At 41.9% G+C, this 27,604-nt stretch overlaps 2 protein-coding genes and 1 long non-coding RNA gene across 3 annotated transcripts; 2 read left to right on the top strand and 1 right to left on the bottom strand.

Moving 5' to 3' along the window:
• Positions 1 to 10,777: 10,777 nt before the first annotated feature.
• On the top strand, positions 10,778 to 13,689 carry hapln2 (hyaluronan and proteoglycan link protein 2). The gene is made up of 5 exons (XM_078790461.1): positions 10,778 to 10,849; positions 11,984 to 12,340; positions 12,413 to 12,529; positions 12,646 to 12,828; positions 12,902 to 13,689. The coding sequence occupies exons 1-5, from the start codon at positions 10,783 to 10,785 to the stop codon at positions 13,195 to 13,197; spliced, it is 1,020 nt and encodes a 339-aa protein (XP_078646587.1). The 5' UTR covers positions 10,778 to 10,782; the 3' UTR covers positions 13,198 to 13,689.
• Positions 13,690 to 14,768: 1,079 nt separating this feature from the next.
• bcan (brevican) lies at positions 14,769 to 27,518 on the bottom strand. Its single transcript, XM_058053034.2, has 14 exons — positions 27,356 to 27,518; positions 22,904 to 22,986; positions 20,629 to 21,021; positions 20,372 to 20,546; positions 20,180 to 20,307; positions 19,826 to 20,104; positions 19,090 to 19,755; positions 18,184 to 18,891; positions 17,484 to 17,588; positions 17,252 to 17,410; positions 15,581 to 15,663; positions 15,374 to 15,518; positions 15,132 to 15,314; positions 14,769 to 15,012 (listed from the first exon to the last, which is right to left on the bottom strand). The coding sequence occupies exons 1-14, from the start codon at positions 27,358 to 27,360 to the stop codon at positions 14,903 to 14,905; spliced, it is 3,222 nt and encodes a 1,073-aa protein (XP_057909017.2). The 5' UTR covers positions 27,361 to 27,518; the 3' UTR covers positions 14,769 to 14,902.
• On the top strand, positions 23,271 to 25,110 carry LOC144898466 (uncharacterized). Its single transcript, XR_013627345.1, has 3 exons — positions 23,271 to 23,593; positions 23,856 to 24,257; positions 24,735 to 25,110. It is a non-coding gene; the product is annotated as an uncharacterized LOC144898466 (long non-coding RNA).
• Positions 27,519 to 27,604: the final 86 nt, after the last annotated feature.

Below are 27,604 nucleotides of genomic sequence, written 5' to 3'. Positions count from 1 at the left end.
ATAAAGTCAGAGAGGCCAGACTGAGATGGTTGGGACATGTCCAGAGGACAGATAGTGAATGTATTGGTAGAAGGATGCTGCATTTAGAGCAGCCAGGTTGGAGGCGTAGAGGAAGACACTTGGTGGAAAAAGTTTGCTTTAGTACCTCAAGTGCTGTAGCAAAGCTGTGCTGTTTTGAATTGTGTCACTATCACTAACACATGTCGCCCTTCCCATGCAAGTAAAAGCCTTCATTAGCCTTCATATGGCTAACTTTGAGTGGCTAACTGAGGAGTTAGATGTTAAATGTAGAAGCTGAGAAAAAGCTCACATTCCCTGGTCATGAGGCATAATAGTGCGCGTGTTTCTTTTAGACGGGCCAGAATTCCAAAAGAAGAAAAGTAGTTTGACCCTCAGATGGCTTCCGATAGGTTGATAAGAGTTGTCACTCACATCCTATCAGCGTCCTCCATCATCCTGCGAGAGGCAAAAGAAGGAATGTTGTTGTTATTTGAGGGAATTTCAGCTATTACCTCTCCGAAACACAAGTGTGGAAGACCTTGAAGCGATGAGCGCTTGTTGTTACAGGAGAGACGTATCTGCTGTCAAGTGCGTGTCAAAGCAAAGCCCCCAAAGCATTTTAGCCAATCAGAAACTTGAAGAAAGTGGAAAAGACACAACAAGGGTTTGTGGTTAGTACTCGGTATCACATTTGAATGAAGCATACTTCATGAATGAATACTTCTAAATACGTGTCTCAGTCAAGAGGCAGTTTTTGTTCATTGGTAGGAGGCTATTTGTCTTCCTGTTGAGCAGCAAGCTCTTTCATCCATCCATCCATTTTCTACCGCTTATCCTCACGAGGGTCGCGGGGTTGCTCGAGCCTATCCCAGCTGTCTTTGGGCGAGAGGCGGGGTACACCCTGGACAGGTCGCCAGCCAATCACAAGGCACATATAGACAAACAACCATTCACACTCACATTCATACCTATGGACAATTTGGAGTCACCAATTAACCTAGCATGTTTTTGGAATGTGGGAGTCCACACATGCACGGGGAGAACTTGCAAACTCCACACACAAATGACCGAGGGTGGACTCAAACTCAGGTCTCCTAGCTGTGTGGCCTGCAGGCTAACCACCCATCCACCTTGCAGCCCAGCAAGCTCATATTTCCCAAAATAATGATGGAACGTTATCTAATACTGAAGGACCATGGTGGTCTATATGGACCTTCAGTCGTGTCTCGTCTTGAGTAAAGTGCTCTTGTTCAATCAAACAGTCACACTCAAGTTCACTTTCTCCAAAGTTAAAAAAGTGAAGAATTTACTGTATAGGTGGTTACTTTATGAACAGTGTGCACTTTCTGTTATCACGGAGCATCAATTTAGCATCTGGCTAATGTTTGTGAATATTCCCATTCCTCCAGGTCCTCTCATTCAAGCAGGAGCCGTCAGTTCATGCTAATGACTAGATAGTTGTAGGCCTCACGCTCTTGTATCTACCTGTTGTTTTACATCCCAAAAGAGCGAAACCATTCTAGGTTAAGGTGGATAAAGGTTGAGGTGGATAAATATTTGGATCCTGTACCATCCGCTCTGACTAGAGCTGTCCTATCCAGTCTTGAGCATCAACTGATGGAGGCTGCTTGGGTGAGAGGTGAATGTCTTCTAAGACGTCCTGAACAGTTCAGTTGTGATCAAATCACTGCACTGACTGGTACTGGTCTGGTACCCAAACTTGGTACCATAACAGCTGTGATGCTGACATAAACGTGAGTAACCACTGTCGTTTTGTATCCAAAATGAGGGAACTATTGTTAGTTGGGCGGCTTCCTCGACATTATAGAATAACGTCATTCCCTCAGATCAGAGCTGTCCTATATGTGGTCTTGAAACTTGCTCAAATGAGAGCCAAAAGTTCTTGAATGACATCCTCAACAGTCCGGATTCGATACACTGACAGTCCATCTGTAGCCCATCCTTGGAGGGAAGTTTTAGGTGGCCTCAAAGGGATAAATAAAAATTCATATATAAATTCATGAGTAGGGATGGCTATCAAAACTTAGTACCGCAGCTCCAGTGCTGACATAAACGGTAGTAACCGTGCCTCATTTTGGTGCTAAATTAATAGTTACTATGAAATTAGTGGCGTTAACATGAGGTAATAATGAGGTACCGGATAGTGCGGAATGTACAATTTAAAGCAGGGTTCTCAAACATGCGGCCCGTGGGCCAATTGTGGCCTGCAGGACACTAGTTTGAGGCCCCCACCTTGATATGAAAGTTTAATGTTAGTGCGGCCCGCGCAAGTTTGATATGGATGCTGTATGGTATCATGTACCCAGAAAAAATTATTACGTTTGATTAATGTTCATGTTAAAGGTTAAATAACTGTTAATAGTTATCCTCACTATCCGTGTGGAAGTGGTAAGTGTTTGGCTTTTTTAAGTTTAAAGGAAATAACTTGGAGGCTACCGTTTAGGTCGCTAGATCTCTAGTTTGTGAGTTAGCATGTGTCTCAAGACCCTGCAGTTGCGCAATATGTTGTAAATAAAAAGAGTATAAATGTGACTATAGTCGTGTTTTGTCATGTCTACAGGGCTCTAATAATGCTTTGTTCATTTTAATCTGAAAAAAAGAATTTGTCTACCCACCAACTATATGTGGTTTCTTTGCCGTTATATTGTTATTATTATATTTATTTATTTATTACTGATTGATTGATTTTCTTTATTCTTGATTTGTTTATTTATTTTTCATCTTATTTTGAGTAGAAAAATAAAAAGTAAGATATTTGAGAACAGTGGAATGTTTTATCAGAGCTTTTCTTGTAGAAAATCAAAACCAAAGCAAAGTTTATTCATTTTTCTGTTTTTAATAAATGCGTTCTTTTTGGGGTTTTTTGGAAAGCCTGATGCGGCCCAGTCTCGCCCAGACCCTAGCTCCAGTGTTCCTTTTTTAAGTACCGGTTCAGGCATCGTTTAAGCACCGGAAAGTACGGATTTGGCACCGGCATAAGCAATACCCAACCCTAGCCATGAGTAATCTAAGTTGGGAGAGGCGCTTCAGTCACAAACCATTAACCTAGAAAGTGACAAACTGATGTGATTTAAGGGTGATTGTTGTCCTTGTTGGATTCCACGGCGATGCAAAGCTGTTATCGCTTGGTGTGTGCCGAATAAACTCGTCTCACATACCTGACGTCTCGTGTCACTCATGTGATCATGAAGGACAACAATGCATTCCTCTCACCATCAACATACCTGCTAGATAGTAAAGAATTATTTACCCCTGCACATACTGTAACTGTTGTTCATACACGGCAAAAGTACACACTTCTGCAAAAATATTACCCAAAACAAAAATGAATCATGTCCACATATAAACATATTTACAAGCTGTCATGTTAATTTTGTCCAATCAGAAGCTTGACTTGATTGCACTGTATAACTCCTAGCAACCCCTAGCAACGGAACACAATAATAATGCCCTTACTGGTCATTACATTACATTGATGATTCCTTTACTGTACAGGAAGTACTGTACAGAACAAGAAGTAAAAAAAGAACGACAACGAGCTCTCTCAATTCTGACATGTGTGAGTCTATGTCTTATTTATGTCTCAAATTGCTTATTTTCTCTTATTATGTTTATCACATTGGGTAATATGAGTGTGAAGGTGACCATAGGGTTGTTATTTCATGTCTACAGGGCTCTAATAATGTTTCAAACAATTTATTTAGAAGGTCATAAAATATATAATAATAAAAGTATAGAATATATATCTCTACACAGCTATGCTATGGATCTTGTCTCTGCAAGTTCAAGCACTATGCACTTTATGTCTGCTATGGAATTATAGTGGAAGTTCTTATCCATCCATCAGTGATGGGGGGCCGGCTCCAGGAGGCCCTGCGATAACACAATCTCTCCATCAGAGGCGGGAGGGCGTCAATGGAACCAGAGAAAGAAAAAGATGCATGCACGTCCAAACCTGCTGGTCATGTTCCGGTGAAATCCAAGAAGAACATCAAGAGGCTTTAATGGAGCTTCACACACACTGCTCATGCACTATTATGTATTGTCGGGGGGGGGCTTGAACGGTCCTTGCAAGGCCAGAATGTTGTATTATATGATTACATTTTGTCAATTCAGTTTTGTTTACTTCCTGTGTAAAGAGAAGACAGAAGGGTGTGGGGAAAAAAATAACTATAAACATTGAAATATGAATTAAAAAATGACAACATAGCTTGTGCAGTGTTAAGAATAGAAAAAATAAAATGTTAAAATAAGGATAATAACAAAAATGTAATCAAAGTAATAAAAGAGGGATAAATTGTTGATGATGAATAGAAAATAAATAAGTAAAGATATTAAAATAAAGACAAATATATTAAAAATGTTCCTTTCAGCGTAATGACTTTATCAAAGGAAAATTTCCAAAATCAAGAGAATAGCATCTAAACCAGATTCAGAGACATTAATCCATGCCTTGGTCCGCAGATGGCTAGACTCGAAGGCTAGCGGCCTTCTCATCAGGCTCTCTAAACGAGCTGGAAAACAGCTGCAGTACATCCAGGATGTTGCTGCTCGAGTCCCGACTAGAAGCAGGACATATGACCTTGTTCATACAGTGGTCAGGTCTCTGCACTGTTGCACAGAGGATGGATTATACAGTGCATCCGGAAAGTATTCACAGCGCTTCACTTTTTCTACATTTTGTCATGTTACAGCCTCATTCCAAACTGTATTAAATTAATCTCTTACCTCAATTTTGAGCTTCATGGCAAAGGCTGTGAATACTTATGTAAATGTGATTTTTTTGTTTTCTATTTTTAATAAATTCAAAAAAAACTTTTTCACATTGTCATAATGGAGTATTTTGTGTAGAATTTTGAGGTAAGAGATTAAATTAATACAGTTTGGAATGAGGCTGTAACATGACAAAATGTAGAAAAAGTGAAGCGCTGTGAATACTTTCCGGATGCACTGTAAAACAGAAGCTCAGGGAGTGGTGGTCTCCTGTGGGAGCCCATAGTCAGGACTAAACACGGTGTGGCTGTGCTTTAGTTTTATGCTGCCAAAATCTGGAACGAGAACATGTGAGCCAATCATCAACTTTGGCAATCTTCAAATCCAGGTTGAAACATTTCTATTCGTCTGTGCATATGATAAAACTAAAATACCGCCTACATTTTCCTGCAACGTGAGGGTATCAACAAGTGCTCCAAAGCTGCTGTTTTTTGTACCCCGGCTATTTATACTTCCTGTCTGTTTTCTGTTGCTAAAGCGTTTGAAACAGAGAGGACAGGTATGTGTGTTATGACTTACCTCCATCCAGATATTTATCTCTACCCTCGTGACGGTCACGCCATGTTTCCTCATGTTACTGAAGTAACGCCACTGCTTTGTGATTGGCTGACGAGCCTCTAGTGCAGGGGTCTCAAACACGCGGCCCTCGGGCCAAATGTGGTCCGCAGGACACTAGTTTATTTATTCACTGTGCTAACGCCACAAGCGCTTCAGTGGTTTTACGTGAACTCGGACATCAATCATCCCAATTTTCAACTTGAGAAGTGAAGGATATTCAGGATTTGAAGTTAGATATAAAATAGCCTGCATGTCAGCTTTGCAATATACATAGGTAACAAAGCGTATTCTCGCCTTTGATATTCTTGTCCTTTTTGCTGTAGTTTTTTTAACAGTTTTCTTCTTTAATTGTGTTTTTATGTAACCTGACTGGGATTGAACCAGAATCCACTGATGAGATTTGAGTGGTGCTAGCCAAGGAGCTAAAAGCAAAGCTCTTTAAAAGAAAACTGCACTTTTTTGGAATTTACAATCAACAACCCTCATGTGAAACATGAACACATATTTGCTTCCCTTTTCTGTGTGCAGGAAAACAAGTCAGCGTGAGGGCACTAACAATGCCTGTGATAGGACCCACCTATTTTATATAAAGCCCTAAAAAAAGGTAACAATGTTCTATGTAAAACAAGCAGACTGAGAAACAGCTTCTTCCCAAGAGCCATTACCACCCTGAACTCAGACATACAACGAGCCCGGTCATTAGCATAATGCAAATGTGCAATATTTCCATCAATGCCTCTGTTACTACCTCAATCATATTTATTTATTTAACAACCCAATACAATACACTCATGTGTGACTTTACTCATCTGTATACACCAGTCATTGTTTGCACTATGACCCATTTATCATTGCACTAAAATTCATATATCTGCAATATGTCTGCTCCTGCATATGCTCCTATGCAATACTGTGTGTATATTTTGGATATCTTGTATATATCTTGTATATATCTTGTTAAATTGTCTTTTTTTACTCTACTTTTATATACTTTTTTTAACTTGACTACTGCACTGAAAGGAGAAGCTCTCACAAGTCTTGTGCTGGCACAACAATCCCAAAGAGAACGGGACATTGTAAGCAAGTGTTTTCATGATGCTGTTATCCATTAAATATTTAGCACAAGGCACAGGAGGGTAAGGGGGTGTCTTACCAGATTACCTGTAGCTCATCCTCTATATATTCAGGCTCAAAAGATACGTTTCTGGGGCCTCATTTATAAAAGTGATTTTTTTTTTTTACATATCCCTGCTTTCATTTTTATGCCAACATGTCGGCTAACAGGAGAAGAAAGCATTTATATTGTATTTTATGAAAAGAAACTTACTGCCACACTTTGATCCAATATCATAATATCATAATATCATGTAAAAGCCGGAAATTAAATGAGCAGGATACCCCCCCCCCTTTAAATGTTTCATTAGAATCCATTTCAAGGTCTGAATGAGGTCCTACTGTATGGAAAGAAAAAGACCCACATGTCACTGCATGAAAAGACAGGTGAGGGGGGGGGCATTTGACAGAAATGTCTTTTCACTGGAGTGATGTCTGTAAGAACTTATCCCTTTGGGGGTGGGGGGGGTGTCATTTGTCAGAACACATACCTCCGTGCCACCATGACCCCCACGCCTGTCACGCCTTTCATCGCCAAAGTCACGCACGGTTTCACCACGCCATCCAGCGCACCATCGGATGAGACCCACCCCTTCTCCTTCCACTATCAGCCCTCATTGCTCAACCTGGCCTCGAGTGACAGCCTGTCACGGTGGCAGCTGAACTATGCTGAACTGAACTGGAATAAAAAATAAAAAATAAACATTTTGTTTGCATTTGCAATGCTTTAAAAAAAATAATAGAAAATTTTTATGCCCAAGCAACCCTAAATGATCAGCAATAAGGGTTAATTATTTTATATGTGGAAGCTCTTTAACCATAATTATATTTGTATTATTTGGAAAAGATCATCACTATTATTATCTATGCATTTTCAATTGTGTTATATAAAAAAAATAAATCAAGGTGTCAAATTATTGTTGTATACTTTCTGAACAGAAAATATATGTAATATGCCCTACGATTGGCTGGCGACCGGTCCAGGGTGTACCCCGCCTCTCGCCTGAAGTCAGCTGGGATAGCCTCCAGCATACCCGCGACCCTTGTGAGGATAAGCGGTATAGAAAATAAATGAATGAATTATTCATTGATGTTAATGATGTGTGAATGATGTGTGAAAATGTTAAAACAAAGAACTAAATTGAGGAACCATATCAACCACAATTAACCGAAGAGTCAGATTTTGGAAGGCAGGAGAAGACTGAACTGTCATCATCGTTTCCGCCATCTTCCTCCAAAACATGTTGTCCCTTACACTTACACAATTCAACATGTCCAAAAAAGAAGAAGATCTCATTTAATCCCACCCTTTCTCCACATCAGTTGCAGATAGATAGTGTAGATCAGGGGTCTCAAACACGCGGACACCAGTTTGAGGCCCCTGCCTTGATATGAAAGTTTAATGTTAGTGCGGCCCGCGCAAGTTTGATATGGATGCTGTATGGTATCATGTACCCAGAAAAAAATATTATGTTTAATTAATGTTCATGTTAAAGGTTAAATAACTGTTAATAGTTATCCTCCCTATCCGTGTGGAAGTGGTAAGTTTTTGGCTATTTAAGTTGAAAGGAAATAACTTGAAGGCTACCGTTTAGGTGGCTATCTCTCTAGTTTGCGAGTTAGCATGTGTCTCAAGACCCTGCAGTTGCGCAATATGTTGTAAATAAAAAGAGTATAAATGTGACTATAGTCGTGTTTTGTCATGTCTACAGAGCTCTAATAATGTTTTGTTAATTTTAATCTGAAAAAAATAATTTGTCTACCCACCAACTATATGTGGTTTCTTAAGTTTTTATTATTTGCCGTTTTATTATTATTATTATATTTATTTATTACTGATTGATTGATTTTCTTTATTCTTGATTTTTTTATTTATTTTTCATCTTATTTTGTGCAGAAAAATAAAAATTAAGATATTTGAGAACATTGGAAATGTTTTATCAGAGCTTTTCTTGTATAAAATCGGAACCAAAGCACTGTTTGTATATTTTTCTGTTTCTAGTAAATGCGTTTTGTTTTTTTTTGGAAAACCTGTTGCGGCCCAGCCATGCCCAGACCCTAGCTCCAGTGGCCCCCAGGTAAATTGAGTTTGAGACCCCTGGTGTAGATAGATATAGAGTGAAGCAGGATGTTTTATGGTGAATACTAATTGGAGGCCGAGAAAGGCGTTCATTGATGACAGAGGACAATGACGAGGCTCCGCAAGCAGAAAAAAGAATCCCGTTATTTCCTTTTGTTGTCGCCTCCAGTGTGTGTGTGTCTGTCCGCTGGCTGCCAGTGTGCGAGTGTGACAATGCAGCCGTTGTGTCAGTGAGCCAACACAAGCTTCCTGTCCCAGAGCGGCCATAAAGATGTCTGAAAGAGAGCTACAGTCCTGGAACGCAGACACACAAGACTCGCTGTCAACACTTGTTGTCATCCTGTGTCAGTAACACACCGGCACAGCATCTATAACATGGACACGTAACGTCACCTTTGTTTGTGGACAATCATCAGTTACAGTGTACAGTGTGGAGTTACACTGGTTACATCTTAACAGACTTATCTCAAGTCCAGTGTCAAGTCTTTGGTTCCAGTCCAAATCTCAAACATAACCTAAAATTTTGGTCCAGATTTCAAACAAGTCTCAAGTTGTGAAGTTGTGTGGTTCAGTCCTCAAAGAAGCCCCAAGCCTTTTGATCAAAGTCTCAAAATCTCCAAGTAACTTGTTCTCAAAGAACTTAACAGCTTTGACAAAGTCATGTGGTTTGGCCCTCAAAGAAAACCAAAATCTCAAACACCCCAAATAATTTGGTCAAAAATTACCAAACAAGTCTGATAAAGTTATGTGGCTCAGTCCTCAAAGAAGACCTAAGTCTTTCGGGCCAAATCTCAAGTAATTTGGTCAAAATCCAAGAGTCAGTCATCATCTGATTCAGTCCAAATGTAAGATCTAAGTCCTTTAACCCAGGTCTCAAACAAGCTTCTGTGGATGTTGTCAAAATATTAATTCTGATCCTAACCCCAAAACACTTTGCGCTCCATTGTTGGTCCAAAAACGAAATACTTTGGTTTCAGATACCCAAAGAAGACTTCTCTGTCCAAAGGAATGTCATCCACCTAATTCTAATCCAGTTCTCTCGATTCTTGTGGTCCAAGTCTCAAGTAATTTGATCTCAAAGAAGATATATAATTTAGTCCAAAGCCAACGGTTACATGTTTGAGTCTTTCACTGGGCCATATACTGTAGAGAAGGTCCTAACAGCTGAGGTAGCTTTGTGTCTTCAGGGACAACACAAACCCTAAAAATGACCGCTGAGAAAAAGAACATCTAAGTCTGTCAGTCAAAATTTAAAAAGCCCCAAATAATTTAGTCTCAAAGATCACAACAAGTCTGAGAAAGTTACGTGGTTCAATCCTCAAAGAAGACCTAAGTCTTTTGGTCCATATCTCAAAAGTCACAATTTGCTCAAAGTTTAATATTCTAATGTCATTGATTCAGTCCGAATGTAAATCTTCTGACCCATGTCTCAAAGAAGTCTCAGTATACATAGTCAAAAATTTAATCCTGATCCTAACCCCAAACCACCCAGAGTCGTTTTATTGGTCCAATTTGAAAATAATTTGCCTTTCAGATACCCAGACACGTCTAATCCAATGGCATCCAACCCGATCCTAATCGTGTTCTCAAACACTTTGACATCTTGTGGTTCAAATCTCCAGTAATTTGGTTTCAAAGGAGACATACCATCTGGTCCAAAGCCAAAGTTAGTTACATGTCAAGTCTTCAGATGCCCCTGGAGACGTATATATTGAGAAGGTCCTAACAGCTGAGGTAGCTTTGTGTCTCTGGGGGCAACACAACCCCTAAAAATAAGCCCAAAGACCAAAACATGACTTGGCAAACACAAGGAAAAAGGCACCACAGCATGAAGAACAGCACCATGTTGTAAACATTCATCTGTGATGAAAAACAGAAGAAGCATGGTGAGGGCCCCGCCCTGTTGGTCATTTACATCAGGAGGTCAGCAGAGGACAACAATGGTGGACCATGTGACCGGCGTGAGAGGCAACAGAGAGGGCAAGACAGTGGACTGACATGCTGAATGACAGATGAACATTCAGGACGTCAACCACCGAGCCAACATGGAAGAGACATCCACGAACTAATGACTTTACCAGAAATCTCCTTAAGTGGTGCAACAGCTTCGGAATGCGATGGAGACATCTTCTCTCCTCAGGCGAAAGGTAGTTCAATATTTTCACTGTATTTTATTGATGAAAATTCAAAGTTTGTGTGCCAAAAGGTGACTTGAAGAAGCTGCCAGTGATCATTCTATGGCCATGAGGTGCTCTCTGGTTCTTCTTGTCAGCTGCCTCACCTGGACCACAGCTCTGCTCACAGGTACCTCACAACAAGATGAATGAGCCTTTAGGACGCAAATGAATGATGATGCCAAGCAAGCCTCCAGCACTGTGCGAACATCCAGCTGTGCTCTTTACATAACTCCTCCACAACACACCTTCAAAAGTTATGCAAGCTAATATTTCAAAAAGACATTTACACAACCATAATGTACCTTCTGGAAGCAGTTTTTACAGTAGATTGTGTAGAAACCCATTTATGAGCATATTAGCATATCAATATATGCTAAGCTTTGGGAACAAAGCATCCACATCTTAGCTTTGCATTATGGGTGATAACGCAAACAAGAGTAATATTTAAAAATATATCTCATTAATAATCAATTCATTTCATTTTGACAATATGCAACGGGCACATGAAAATGTGCTGCAGGCTGAAAATGGCCACATGGCTAAGTTAATTTTTAGTTTAAGGCCGCACGGTGGAGGAGTGGTTAGCATTAAGGTCATGGAGGCCACAAAGTCAGGAGAATGGGAAGACCTGGGTCTGTGTGGAGTTTGCATGTTCTCCCCATGCGTGTGTGGATTTCATCCGGGTAGTCCGGTTTCATCCCACATTCCAAAAAGATGCCTGAAGACAGAGCCAACTGTTGATGACATCATAGACGGCAGCTGACTTCCAGTTCCTGTTTCCATGTATTAGCAAGCTGATAACAAGGGTGTTTTGTGATAAAATCATTAAGAACACAGTTGGACTCATGCAGTGTGTAACCAGAAAATGTACTCTAACTGAGGCAAACTTTTGAGGTAAATTTTCAACATTAATTAAAAAACACTAACATGGGGCATACACTAACCAAGGTCCCACTGTAAACTAAGTATCATTAGATTTGGTGTTGGGTGTGTGATCCAAGATGGCTGAATAAAGAAACCACAAGATTTAAGTTTGTGATTCGTAGTACTGTACAATAACCAAGAAAGTGTACACGAACCGAGACAAAGTTTTGTCAAACATTTTCGTCAAACCCAAATCATACGAAAACGGTCGACCCCTGGTGGTAGGAGTACTCGCTCGTAGGTTTCTCTGTGGTGATGGATGATCATGTATCATCATCATATAACATATTGCTCCTTTAGTTCCTCTTGATTGCTAACAAGGTCCTTTATTGCTCAGCCCCCACTAAGCGGAAGTACCTCCTGGATCCGCCCGTTTACGCCGAAGTCATTGGCCGACGGGGTGAGAACGCCACTTTGCCATGCATCCTAAAAACCAAGCCAGTCCATTACAAAGTCAAATGGACAAAGCTGGAGCTCGGGCGCATCGGCCCAGAGAACATCATCATGATTTCCAACGCGCACACCTCCAAGCGACACGGCAAGCTTGGGCCGCGGGCGTCTCTGCGGAGAGCTCACAACATGGACGCCACCCTGCAGCTCAGTGACCTGCAGCTGCAGGATGGCGGCACGTACCGCTGCGAGCTTATCAACGACATCGAGGATGAGAGCGTGGTCATCGCTCTGAGGATCGAAGGTAGTAAACAGTAGAGGAGGAAGCTTGCTTGCTTTCTGCTTTTGTTGACATTGACATATTTTTTACTTGCAGGTGTGGTTTTCCCGTATCAGAGTAAAAACGGCCGCTACAAGTTGACTTTCAGCGAGGCCAAGACAGTGTGTGAGGAGCAGGATGGCATATTAGCATCATACAACCAACTGTACAGAGGTGCAACTTATCTTCACTACACCAATATCAAAAAGATCAAGGATTTTTAAGCTAGAATGACACCAGGCATGATGATATTGTATATGCACCATCAAAATCCATGTTGTCTCCTGCAGCCTGGACAGAGGGTCTGGACTGGTGTAATGCAGGCTGGTTGCAGGATGGATCAGTCCAGTACCCCATCATTACTCCTCGACCCGCCTGTGGAGCAGAACCACTTCCTGGGATCCGCAATTATGGACCTAAAGACAAGAATCAAGATCGTTTTGATGCTTTTTGCTTCACCTCTTTGACAGCTGGTGAGTGTCGTTGCTTGTGAAGGTCTTCAGATGTTTGTGTGGGACTCTAAAGACACCCCCCCCCCCCCGGCAGGTTCCGTCTTCTATATACCGGGTTCGTTCTCCTTTGAGCAGGCCGATCAAGCATGTAGACGCCAAGGAGCTGATCTGGCTTTGGTGGGCCAGCTCTACTCAGCCTGGCGCTTCCGTGACTACGACCGATGCGACGGCGGGTGGCTGAGAGACGGCAGTGTGCGATTCCCCATCGGAACCCCCAGGGTACGCTGTGGAGGCCTTCCTGATGCAGGAGTACGCTCATTTGGATTCCCCCAGAAGTCCTCGCATCTCTATGGAGCATACTGCTATAAGCAACTTTTAAAGTCAGAATAATCACATCCAACAGCTTGTATCTATCTATCCATCCATCCATCCATCCATCCATCAATCGTACAGTAGCTGTCTGATGTGTGTGGCTGCTTTGATAAAGAAAATAAGAATTAAACAAGAAAATGACTTAAATGTAGTCATTTTTCAAGTTCTATTGTCAATCTCTAATCTAAGGCTCTATTCCACCATGCCGTTAAACAATTCCGCCTTCCGATGGACAGTAGACAGAATTGCATAAGTAATATCTAAAATACACTTTTACATATCTGCTTAAGTATGAGTATGTCGCGTCTTGCTTAAGTATGAGTTACCAAAGACGTTTTTAGTCTTCCTTTGACTGACATAAACTCTCAATGACTCTAGTTGTTACACATTAGTAGCCTTTTTTACTTATGATCAATCAAACTGTTGCAGAGCTACTGTGTTAGCACCATGGCTCATTTTGAATGTATATTCCGATCACTATTACTTTGGAAGACTATTATTTTGGACTACTATCACATTTCTGTCTTTCACGCTCCGTGTGACAGTTTGTTTGCTTTTATGCCTTAAAAGGCACCTGCATCTGATTTTGTGTTTGGTTATTTAGTTGAGCCTATGCCGTCTGTCCTGGGTCCGAGCATTATCAAAGTCACTGCTCTTTGTTGGATCATTAATAAATAGATATTTTACCTGCAATCGGCTCTTATATTTCTGCATCCTGAGGTCGTGCCAAAACACCAACATGCCAAGACACAGTCTGTCCATGAACATCTACGCACCGAGAGGTTACCACCAGAGTAAGAGCAAAAACACCAGAGTAACATATTCATTCATTCATTCATTTTCTACTGTTTTTCCTCATGAGGGTCACGGGGGTGCTGGAGCCTATCCCAGCTGTCTTCAGGCGAGAGGTGGGATACACCCTGGACTGGTCGCCAGCCAATCACAGGGCACATATAGACAAACAACCATTCACACTCACATTCATACCTATGGACAATTTGGAGTCGCCAATTAACCTAGCATGTTTTTGGAATGTGGGAGGAAACCGGAGTACCCGGAGAAAACCCACGCATGCACGGGGAGAACATGCAAACTCCACACAGAGATGTCCGAGGGTGGAATTGAACCCTGGTCTCCTAGCTGTGAGGTCTGCGCGCTAAACACTTGACCGCCGTGCAGCCCCAGAGTAACATATGAGAACCGCAAAATGTTATCCAAAGCTGGATATTGGACGTTTTGAACTGGAGTCCAAACTATGGCACGGCTGACGGTGTCTATCAACATGTAGTCTGTAAACCAGTGAAAAAGTCCTAAAAAAAAACAAGTCAGATAAAGTTATGTAGTTCCGTCCTCAAAGAAGACTTGAGTTTTTTGGTCAAAATCTCTACTCAAAGTCCACTGTAATCCGATCCCTGCCTAATGTCTCACAGTCTTTGGAGACATGTCCCAAAGAAGTCGCAAGGGACATTCTAAATAACATTTTTTAAAAATCTGGAAAAATGTGCCTTAAAAGTCAAATAAGTTTGTAGTTTGTCGAGTAGTTCTCATGAGCAAAGGATGCTGATAAAAGAAGGATAAAGTGACCCAGAAGAACATTTATTGATGAATTCAAAGCACAGCTGCATGTTGACATGACTGTACTGTTCTGGATTACAATGATTTTATTTGAAAAACTAAGGTTAGTGACAGTCCGTAAAGCAGAGGATGACTTGAGATGTTCTACTTATGAATGTCCCAGACTTGGAGAGCTGCTCTCCGTGTGGACCTCCGTCATCTCCTCCTCCTTTGGTGTTTGAGGAGCTGAACTCACCGAGCGTTCCTCCTGCGAGAGAGCTGAACATTGGAGCAAAGAGAAATAAATGAAGTAACTAGAAACTGAAATTCCCCGAGATATTACATGCTAGGGAAAGCTGTTAAAACAATAGGATCATAGCATTAGCATGAATTGATACCTGGTAGGCAGGCGATCATTGGCTCCTCCCACTGGCCGCCGGGCAAGCAGCTGATGACGGGATTCATCTTCTGCATGAAGCCTTGCTCACAGTGATAGCGTACCTTGGCGTGCGTCTCGTAGCGTGCACGTGTCTTACCAAAGAGCATGGCGTTGGGAACTGTCGGAGGTTGACCGCAGGATGCTGAGGAGACGACAACATGGATAAGACCTTTGAAATAAAAGTGACTCATGTGGACTCACATAGGCCCTTCTTGCAGGTGTAGGACAGGTGGTAGTTGCATGGCACGTCGCTCCAGCGCCCGCCGTCGTGCCACACCATGGCAACACAGTCCTCTCCGGACAGGAAGTAGCTGTCAGGCTGTCCTCTGTGCCAGTTCTCGAACAGCTGAGTTGCAAGTAGAAAACTTCAATTGTGAACAGGAGAACAGCGGAGCAGCAAACACTCACCAGAAGGTTACTGTCCGACCAGCGAAAGTCTCCCTCGATGGTTTTGTCGTTCAGGCCGATCCACTGATATTCTTTGTATTTGTCTGATGACAAAACATACACACATAGGACGCTTCATTAGGTATAGCTAAAGAGATCCAGTAAAAACATTCAGTGAACATAATCAGAAGTCATTATTCAATTCAATTATTCAGTTATTACTCTAATTCCTTCTGTTCTATCCTTCCATTCTTTCATTATATGTGTATTTAGCATGTTAGATTCCTTGATCACGAGCGAACAATGGCAATTGACGACAGATGGGTAGGGTATTTGGATGCCCCAATCCGATAAAAAATCCTGTATCAGATTATATTGGTCTACATCTAAAATCTCCAATATTGGGACTCTAATAGAAGCAGTCCAGTCCAGACTGCGTGTCATCACATGTATTTAGCAGCAACCCTTATATCCATCACATAGTGCCCACCATGTGATCACCACAACAGCATATGCTAGCATGTAGCAAGGAGCAGGAGTGATGTCTGGGAGCGAGGCAGTATTCTTCTTTATAGTCCTAAAAAGACATTGTAGCCAAGAGCAAAACTTGTCATGCACAAGTTTCCTGTGGCAGCAGTTAAAAGGAGAACTGCACTTTTGCCCATCAAGTCAATTATGTAATGAAGTAATGTAAATGTAAATGTCTTCTTCATTATTACTCGTCAAAGACAACATTGGAGCAAATTAGCACAATTGGTTCAGTTTCAAAACTTTGGAAGATGTGAAAAAGTTGTTAAAATTCCTTCCTAAAAGCTCCATGGCAGGAACCCGCGTCCGCCCCAGCTGAAGAATGTCAGATTACGATCTGAGGGCCCTGAGGTGCAGACCAAACAACAGCAAGCTCAAGAAGAAGAGCGACATGAAACGTGGTGTTGCGTCTCCTTCCAACACTTCCACCATCGTCCAAACAAAGTCGTCACTATGGATGTCACACAGCATGGAGGAGAGGAATGTTGGAAAGAAGATGTGACGTGCCGATATCTGCTGCATGCACTCAACAAGTGTCGTAAAAGCTGCAAACATGAACATGTCCAAACGCATGTCGCTTGGAAAAGCAGAACATTGTTCGGTCATTGGGCTGCACGGTGGGCGAGTGGTTAGCGTGGAGACCACACAGCTAGGAGAACCGAGTTTGATTCCATCCTCTGTGTGGAGTTTGCATGTTCTCCCCGTGCGTGGGTTTTCTCCGGGTACTGCGGTTTCCTCCCACATTCCAAAAACATGCTAGGTTAATTGGTGACTCCAAATTGTCCATAGGTATGAATGTGAGTGTGAATGGTTGTTTGTCTATATGTGCCCTGTGATTGGCTGGCCACCAGTCCAGGGTGTACCCCGCCTCTCACCCAAAGACAGCTGGAATAGGCTCCAGCACCCTCATGACCTTCATGAGGATAAGCGGTAGAAAATGAATGAATGAATATTATATTATAACATCATTGGAGTACAATTACAACTTATTCAAATTTGATGAATTATGAAATAATGTTAGGTGATTGTTTGTTATAAGGCAATTTAGAACATAGCCAAGGGAATCCTTATCTTATGAAATATTCCCTATTTTCAAATGCCAATGTTGACAAGTATGATAAGAGTGGGAGAAAGGTTTTTCAATATTCTTGAATCAGCAATTACCGTTGATGTGATGTTGCTCCTCTGGGGTCATAATGGAGATCAGGTGTCCGCCAATCGTACGGCAGTGTTGCTCCGCCCCCTCCCAGCTCTGCCGCGAGGTCACGTGACGATAGCAGAAGCTTTGGAACTTCTCCCAGCCGTCCTCGCACGCCTCGGCGTCTGTCAGCGAGAAGATGACAGGAAGCGTCTGCGAGGTCGTGTCGCCATCGCGAGGTCACGTCCGAGATCTTACCTGTCTGGCAGAGGACCCCGCCGTACCCAGGCAGGCAGAGGCACGTGGGCACATTGCCGTCCACGCACGTTCCTCCGTTCAAACATGGCCGCTCCTGGCACGAGTCTACAGAGAAAACATTAATTGTTTCCGTGGCACATTGTGTTTTCTATTATATTTTTACTTGTGTGTGTGTGTGTGTGTGCGTGTCCTAAACAAGGCCCGCCCACTTGTAGTTCTATGTGACCCAATCAGATTCCCTTCTTTCCTTGGTACCTGTTATTTATTTGCACTTATTTTTGCCTCTTTTTAAAAATATTAAAAGACAATGTTTTTTTATATTATATTTATATACAGAATACTGTTCCACTTTTTGTGTGCACAGACTATAAGTGTTACGTTAAAAACACAATTATAAAAATTCTAAAGTAGATTTTTGTTTTATGTTTAGCGCATTTAAGGGATCTACATCATTCAATATTTACTTTTAAAACGTCTCCAAATTCAACATTTACCACCAGAGGGCGGTGTTTCTTCATAAATAGGATGCTCCTTTATTTCGCTGTCAATTTTACTTTCATAAAAAAAGTAAAAAGCAAATTACGAAGTCTGCCGTTGTTTATTTTATGTACACCTGCAATAAAATTACCCAAATTATTTCATAAATTTTGTCTATAAATAAAAAGTAATCTGCTGGGTTTAAAGTTATGAAGTTATGTACCAGTACTTGAGATGACTTCACGTCGAGCAGCCATGGCGGTCGGTACTTCCGGCTCCACAGTTGGGTCAGTGAAGTTCTCCAAGGTGTGATGTTGGTGATGACAACCAGTGCATCTTTTGCCCAAATCAGTAATGGTCTCCTCTTCCTCTCCCTGAGGTCCACTCGTTGTGCTGGTGGTCCAGTCCACTGCTCCATCCTTTGTGACTTCATGCAAGGTTACGAAAAGGGGAGGAATGGACTCTGTATTGGATCCAGACTCCGGCAGTGTCGAGGAGGTAGGTCCTGGTACTCTGTGTGTTGTCACATGAGGGATCTGTGTGGTTTCAGGTTCATGTGTTCCAAATTCACCGTGGTGGTCTGGTAATTGAGTCGGGTTTGATAAGACCAGGCCCTCTGGACTGTCTTCTGACCAGAAACCTGATAATTTGGTTGTGGTTTCCCTTGTGTCATCAGGTCCATCATGGTCTGTGACATTGTTAACTGATTCTGTGTGATCATGTGGTTCAGTGTTATCTGGGATCAAGCTAACAACCTCTGTGGTGGTGCTGGGTGGGCTCGCAGAGTAGTGGATCAAGTCCACACTGAAGCTTGGCATCACAATGACCTCTGCTGTCGGGATCTCTGCGTGATGGACGTGTTGACTGAGGTCACCTGGTGTCGCTGAGGTGATGGACGCTTCACCTGGATGCTCCTCACCAGCATCAGAACCTGTCCATGAAAAGACACACATGTTCAACTATAGAAAACGTTGAACGTTCTTTATATAAAAATAAGCAATAGTAGTTTGAAAGATGAAAGCCATCTTAAGAAGACATTTTGCACCATAATATGCTTCCAACTTTCTGTTCCCGGCGCACAAAGCACCTCTATGAAGGCATGCTTGGAAGAACCTGTGGGCTGACTTACTTGACTCAGTTGATGGCTCAGAGGAGGCCATTGTGGTGGTTTCCTTGGCAACCAGGATGTCCGTCATTACATTTGCTCTCTCCTCTCCAGACTCACTCTCCTCTGGATGGTCCTCAGGTGTGTTTTTGTCAGAAAAAGGTAACACGGTGGAGAAATTTGGTTCTTCAGTGTGAGGCGATGTTGGAATGGATGACGTCACATCATATACTCCAGCCTCCTGTCCGGAAACATCTCCAGAGGTGCTCAGATGGAGCGGCGTAGCCTCTGGGGTGTGGGTGTGATCCACATGATGATGTTCATCCGGGGAGCTGCTGAGCTCGTCTGGTCTTGATGTTGCATTCAAAATAAGGATCTCGAGGCTTGGCGGCTCTGAGGACACCGGCCTCTCAGCATCAGAAGATCCTGGATGGCGACCAAGCTCTATGTGAAGTTCTTGATGATGGGACTCACTGATCTCCTCGGGCTCCAGAGTGACAGACAGAGGAACCCCCCATGTCAAAGAGTCCTTCTCCAGAGGGTTTTGTGTTACAGAACTTATTGTGTGGGCCTCCTCCTCCCCTGTAGTGGTGAGTGTCTCCTCTGTGATGGGGAGTGTAGAGCGAAGATGGCTGATGTGCTCTGGTTCAGTGGTAAGAAAAGACGATGGAGATGGGATGTGAAGATTGCCTGCAGAGAAGATGTTTGTTGATGCACAGCAGACGATGGAATTTGTCCCCCATGTTTTACGCCCTGCTACCTCTGAAGCAGTAGACGTCATGCCGGCTCTGATCTTCAGGGAACATCGTCTGGTTGCTTGGCCCCAGGGGTTCCACAATTTCGCAGCGACCCCCTGGGGTTGGGATGGGGTGTCGCACACTGCCATCTTTCAGCCACCCTGAGCTGCAATGGTTCATTCCCTCATTCCAGGCTGCATACAGCTGGGCGGGGCTGGCTAGCTCCGCCCCCTCCCTCAGGCAGTGAGCTTTGGCCTCCCAGAAGGTGAAACCCTCAGAGATGGAGCCATGGAACACCTCACCTGTGAAGTTCATGTTGCGAAAGACCTCAATAAATGTTAAATACTTGACTATGGTGAAAATAAAACATTGCTCACCTGCAATATCCCCCACGTAGCAGTAAACATCAAACACCTGCTCAAGCTCCAATGTTTCAGCGTTCCTCACTTCTGGAAGTCCATCAGCGTTGCCCAAGCAGCCGTCTCGCGGCTCCCAAATGGGATATCTGAAGATTTATACTCTTAATATAAAAAACAGCTTAAACTGGTTCAAAAAAGCTGCTTCCTCACCTGACCGAGCGGTCTGAGACCCATCCTGCGCGGCACCGCTCGTACCCGCTGTGGAAGGACGCCAGGAGCTGCTCAGGGGTTGCGATTTGTGCCCCGATAGCCTGGCAGGCCTGGCGTGCTCGCTCAAAGGTGAAGGAGTGGCGGTTGGATGCATCCCGATGATGAAACACCAACCCTATCATGGAACCATGTCATCAATAGAGAGCTGCTGTTCTTGCCAACAACGCCATCATAGCAAAGTGGTAGCCAAGACTGACCTTTAACCTTAACCTCTATGACATCAAAGGCGTCCTCGGGGCCCTGCTGCACCTCACAGCGGTACAAACCAGCATCACTGTGCCTTACGCCCACCAGCTTGAGCGTCAAGTCGGCCGGGGAGACGCCATAATGGAGCAGTGAGGCTCGGCTCTCGTAGGCCTCGCTGACTTGCACGTTGTCGCCACGAGCAACCAGGATCTCCGTCTTTTTGTCATCGCCTATCAGGCTCCACTTGACCCGTGGCAGAGACAGGACTGCATGGCGGCCGTTAGTGGAGGGCGCCGGCGGCGGATGGGCCAACGACACCAAGCAGGTCAAGGTTAGCGAGGAGCCCAGCTCGGCGGACACGAGCGGACTGGCCGGGATGGTCACATGGAGGAGCTTTGCGTCATCTGCAAGGAGACAACGCGTTAAAAGTCCAGGGTGGACTTTGTGGAAAGTCCAAATTATGAGATATTATGAGATGAAAAAGTACAAATTATGAGATAAGAAAATCAGAATTCTGAGATTAAAAAATCCAAATTATAAGATAAGAAAGTCAGAATTATGTGATTAAAAAATCCAAATTATGAGATAAGAAAGTCAGAATTATGAGATTAAAAAAATCCAAATCATGAGATAAGAAAGTCAGAATTATGAGATTAAAAAATCCAAATTATGAGATAAGAAAGACATAATTATGAGATAAAAGCCAAAGTTATGAGATAAACAATCTAAATTATGAGATAAAGAGTTATAACTATGAGATAAGACAGTCATAATTATGAGATAAAAAGTCACAATTAAGAGGTAAAAAGTCATAATTATGAGATAAAATATTATGAGGCAAAATTCATATTTATGAGGGTAAAAGGTCTAAACTATGAATATTATTAAAATTATAAAATTTGTATTTTATAGTTTTTATGTTTTATCTCCTAATTATCAATTATTACTTATTATCTTATAAATGATGTTTTTTGTCTCATAATTGTGACTTTTTATCTCAGAATTTCTAATTCTCATCTCATTGTTATGACTTACCATTGGAGTATTTTTAACTTTCAGTGGCGGATTAAGGCTTCCATAAAGGTAAGACAAAACTCAACCATCATAAACATTTTTCTACTGTTTTGTCTTCATGTGCAGTGAGATTTAGTGGGAAAGGAATAATATGTGCATTTTTTCAAGGGGCTAACTTTAGCTTCAGGCTAAGTGAGGTGTAGGTGGTGTAAATGTTATGATTATGGACTTATTAATGGTATATGCTAGTCTCGGCGTGTTTGCTTGTTTTTGGCATTTGCCCATTTAAGTGCTTATTGTTTAAATTTTCCTTCGATTGATTTTGCTGAGCTTTGTTGTTGCGTTGCAAAGCTGCATAGCATGGGTAGAATGCTGATGACGATCCATTATTACTGTATATACAAATATATTTGGGGCTCAAGAGGTTTACCTTCTTCAATTAACATTCTAGCATTTGTACAATGGACAATAAATGGACTGTATGTAATTATCCCCACATCAAATGTCTTGATTCTAATTGTATTGTGGTATTTATTTTACTAGGCACTATCAGCATTGTTTCCCTCTGCTCTGCTGTAACTGCCGACTGACAGGCAACACGCTGCAGCTACTAAGCATGGTGAAGGTCATAGTGGATCTTTTCATGTAGCCAATATGGAAGTTTACTTCCAATATTGGAAGTATCACTTCGTACTTCAGTACGAGGTATATTATTAAAAAAACAAAACAAAAAAAACTTAAACTGTATTATGGAAAGCAGGAAGTGAACAAATGTAACAGTTACTGATTGTAAAAGTATACCAGATGGAGGGATAGGATTTAATAAGCTTTGCTTCTTCCTACTCCTTTTGGACATGTGGAACTGTGAACTGATTATGGGATGCACTCAATTCTAATCTGATGCATGTTCAAATGAACTAAAACCATTACCATTACTTTTCAATGTCAATGTGGATATTTAACTGTTTCTACCAAATACAATGGGTTATAACCATAACCATAACCAGATAGATTTTTTTTTTACCTATTTACTTCCTTACTTCCTTTACCTATTTACTTCCTTAACTTCTAACCTGGGATGTGATGGCTGACCTGACCTGAAGGTCACGCTACAGTGTTCCTTGTCATCAAGACGTGCGTGCAGAGTCTCCATAGGAATAGATGTTCAGAGGTCATTTATGATTTAATTTATTCTCTAGAGTCAGCAACAGAAGATGGTGAACATGATGGTGAAGACGACGGGGGTTGGTGGGGGGCAGGGGGGTTGACTACCTGGCTCATGCTCGGGGGTCGAGGACGTTGGGAGGACAAGCAAACAGATGGCAGTCAGCAACATGGACAGAAGCACGTCCCACCTGAGGGCAAAAGACAAGAAAAGAGCTGAAAAGCCAGTTTAGTTCAGGGGTGTCCAAAGTGCCCCCCTTCCCTCCTCATGCTTCAAATGTTATGTATGTTGCCCTTGCTGGACAAAGTTTGGACACCCGTGACTGAAATAAAAAACATGTTAAACACATCTCGAGGATCATATATGCTTGACTCAATGTCGCCTCCTGTGGAAAAACGTGGTATTGCAGGATATGAGCGGTGTGCGTTTTAGTTGGCTTGACGTTTCATCACGTGCTGGACTCTTAAATTAGAAAGCCCATAATTTACATTGCATTGTATGTTCAGCTTAGAGTGCAGTGTTAGTTCTCAGGCAGTATTCAAGATTACATTCTGTTACTTAGTATACAGAAAACGCATTGATATTAATTTCATAAACATTGTGACTGTTAGAAAGCCCATAATTTACATTGCATTGTATGTTCGGCTTAGAGTGTCGTTTGTCCTACGGTGTTCAGCGGTCAGTAAACGCACCACAGTGCGGGACGTTTTTTCGGTTGAACAATATATAGATCTCTGAGCCTTATTGCGCCTCATACATCATATCACCAGGTTGATGCTGTGCGTGAATGCATAAAGGTGAGTTTTTTTGGCTTATTGTGGGAGCTGTGGAGTAGTTTGGGTACCCTTTTCACAAAGTTAGGCTCAGTTAGTGCTAATATCAGTATTTAAGCTAACTATGACTAACGGTTATTCTAGTGAGTGTCATGTTTGCTTGGTTTCTTTGTTGAATTTCTGTGTGTAGCGTGCCTTTAGCTCATCATTATACTTGTGTAATATGAGTTACATTACGTTACTTATCATTTATTGTGTATTTGTCTTTGTATGTATGTCTCATCAGTACCACATCATAACCTAAATAAAATCACCAAAAGAGGACAACCTTCCGTGTTCTTTGATTTGAACACACCCCCTATACCTTTGTCCGCTCCAAACTAGTGCATCCTGGGAGACGATCTCACAACCCGAGAAGCCTCTCCGCTACAAAGCATACGGGACTTCCTGTGACATCTTGGGTTTCCAGACCTGAATCCTTTTAAAACAGACGGCGTGGATGTGTGTGTGTCCTTGTAGCTTAGTCTGCAATGTGAGCAGAATTCTAATTTCCCTAAATGAAGGTCGACCTCTGACTCAACCAGATTTACCGTCATCGCTGCCCCTTTACTTCTTTAGTTCAGGATTATCCCAGGAAAAACTTCCCGTTGTGCTTTAGGAGCTGCCAGCATGTTCTCAGCACACCTAGGTGAGCAATGAGGTGCTGTGTTGTGTTAGTATATTCTCTTCTACTGAAAGAAGCTCAAGTTGTCGCTTTGTGCTTTAACACAGTCATTAGCCATTTGACTGGAGAATTCGGTGTGTTTGAACGCTTTCATTACAGTGTTCCCTTTTGTTTATTTGTGGCAGTACGCCATAAATAAATTTGGACCACCACAAATACATTTGGTGCTACCTGTTCACCCTCGCCCATGAACATATTATAATGCAGGGGTATTCATAATGCTGCCTAGGGGCAGTTTGCAGTCCACAGCTGTTTTTCTTATTAGTCCGCGGCACATTTTGAAAATATAATTTCTCAACAGCAGGAAAAATGAGCAGTAATTTTGTAAGAATAAAGTAAAAAATTTAAGAAAAAAGTTGAATAATGAGAAAAAGTCGTAATTGTACTCCAATGATGTCATAATATTCATTCATTCATTTTCTATACCGCTTATCCTCACAGGGGTCACTGGTATGCTGGAGCCTATCCCAGCTGTCTTTGGGCAAGACAGCCCTGACGTAAATAGACAAAGCCATGTAGATTTTTCAAGTACAAGCTGAACGATTAATGCTGATACCCCTATTGAAAAGCCAGGATTTGAAGAAATGCTATAAATGTTTGACAGACAGTATGAATTGCCTGTGAGAATTTTTTCAGATTGAAAGATTCATTTATTCATTCATTTTCGACCACTTATCCTCACGAGGGGCACAGGGATGCTGGAGCCTATCCCAGCTGTCTTTGGGAGATACACCCTGGACTGGTGGCCAGCCAATCACAGGGCACATATAGACAAACAACCATTCACACTCACATTCATACCTATGGACATTTGGGAGTCGCCGATTAACCTAGCATGTTTTTGGAATGTGGGAGGAAACCGGAGTACTTGGAGAAAACCCACGCATGCATGGGGAGAACATGCAAACTCCACACAGATGCCTGAGCGGGGAATCAAACCCCGGTCTCCTAACTGTGTGGCTTGTGCCATAATGCATTTGATTTCACTGTACTTTAAAAAGGATTAAAAAATATGAATTGGCTTTGTCTATTTTTATTGTACATTGTTTTATTGTTTTATTGTATTTTTTATGTGTATTTTAACCCTGTGTTTTGCCTTTTGTGAAGCACTTTGTGACTTTTGTCTGAGAAAGGTGCTATATAAATAAAACTTACTTACTTACTTACTTACTTACTTACTTACTTTGTCTCATTTTGATGTGTACTTATGGACAAATGGTGCCAAAGCCCCTCCCCCCACTCCCTCCCACCCATCTAGGCATCTAGGCAACATGGTGGTGCTCACACAAGCATCACAAGCGGCTCAATAGTCTTTGACTTCACCTCCGACAGAAGGGACGGCCAAAAGCGGATGTTGGACACTTTGCCAACAGAGACCATTTGAGGACGGACGGGCTGGAAAAAGAGAAAATATATAACATCTATTGTACGCTTTCCCGTTATTAAGAATTACAACCTTTTTTGTTGACGTGTTTAGAGCCATCTTTGGGATAAATAAACAACGTAACTTGTGGGAAAGTTACTTTGCACACATGCTGGGAACAAACAACAATGAAGTCTTTTTGCAGTGTGCTGTCCTCTAGTGGTTTGGAGTATGAACTACAGACATCCTGTTAGCTACTGACTTCACAATAGTATTAAAAGGCAAGTGTTTCCAGTATGTGAGATGGTTAGGCAGAATTGCTTTGAGTTTTAAAAGCTTATCTTCTTGCACAGCAGATGATTGAACTCACTGCTTCTTATGTGGCAAGAAAGAGCCAATCACAAAGCAGCTATGCTGAGAAAAGCCACTTAGTTTATGGGCAATGTGCTCTTTATATTATTCATATAGAATCAAGGCAGTAGATACTCAGTACACATTCTTATTTTGCACTTAATGTCAGTGCAAGGTTCTTCCATACCTTAAAAATGTAGTCAGAATTTCAAATACAAGCAATTTGTTTATCCTGGTCTAGACGATCTAGTCAAAGATCCTCTATATGACAGGAGAGCACTGCTCACCTGGTCTCATTGTAGGACCCACAATTTCTTAAAATAAACTTAAAATATATCTCCTCTATCTTAAAAATAACCTTCAAAATACATGCTACACTAAACTACATTAAAAAAACAATATTAAATGATAATATTTGAATGTGCCTATATTTTCAAAACATTTGTATTTCACAATTCTCCTTTTAAAAAAAAACTACCACATAATTACACGAAATATTTTTATGGCATTTTTTACTTGTCTCCAATGTAATTGCACGCTGTAGTGTTTTTCTGAATCTGCTGCAAAAAAAAAGCTAATTAGAGATCTTCTATATGACAAGAGGGCTTTGTTGACTTTAAGAACCTACTGCAAAAGTACTCATCAGAGATCCTGTGCCGTTTTTCAGCCACTTGGGTAAAAATCAATAATCAAAGATGCTCTATATCAGTGATTCTCAAATGGATTGGTCCCATGACCCACCGCCACCCCTCCATGACCCAAACTGCCGAAACTCAAACTTCTCAAAAATCTTATATTTAAAGTTAAGCAGTCAGAAGCTGCCCTCTCTCTTTATGGGTTCTCCAGCAGATATCTGCAGCTGTGTGTCGGCCGACAGCATGTTAAGTGCCCACTCAATATACGTATGTGCCCTCAAGTTTGAATGAACATGAACGTGGCATGCACCTGGTGACGGTGAACCAAGCAAATAGCACCGACAAGAACACAAGGTGTATTCAAGGACATTGCAACCCACTTTAGTGATCTGCTAAAAAAAATCCTTATGTTTAATGATTGCATTTAGGAATGTGTGTTTTAGTTTAGGATAAATTAATTTGGGAATTTGTTTTGTCACTTTTTTGTCAAATGTCCAGTTCTTGCATCACATAAAAATATGAAACCAATAAATCAGTGTTTTATTCCCTCTTAGTGTTTTATTCATCATGTAGGAAAGAAAGACAGAAATGATTTTAACAATTAGTTCAATTAGCTCAGTGTAGCTTTGTGTCATTGCAGTTGTAATGCTAGAAAAATATGAATTGTGGATTTTGGGTGTGTTGTGTTAGCAAAAGAGATCAAATGGACTCACTTCATTTTCTTCCAGGTGAGGTTCAGTGTTTCTTCCTGTCTGTATGGTCAGGTCCTGCTGCTTCCCAATGTCAAAAAAGAAGTGAAAACAGGAGGGGAGGCTTGCTGTGTCTGTCCTGACTGCTCAGGCGAAAGGAGATAAAAAAAAAAGAGAGGCTAGGGTGAGGGCTGAGAGCTTGGACTGCGAACGTCCTCCGCCTCCTTCATCGTCACCTCACCCTCCACCAGGGGTGCCACCAGGAATTCTGGG

The sequence above is a fragment of the Doryrhamphus excisus genome, linkage group LG5, assembly GCF_037039965.1.
Source record: "Doryrhamphus excisus strain RoL-2023G ecotype Guam linkage group LG5, RoL_Dexc_Guam_v1.1, whole genome shotgun sequence".
NCBI lineage: Eukaryota > Metazoa > Chordata > Actinopteri > Syngnathiformes > Syngnathidae > Doryrhamphus > Doryrhamphus excisus.
Note: the sequence above shows the minus strand (reverse complement) of the source record. Positions and strands in the feature narration are given on the sequence as shown.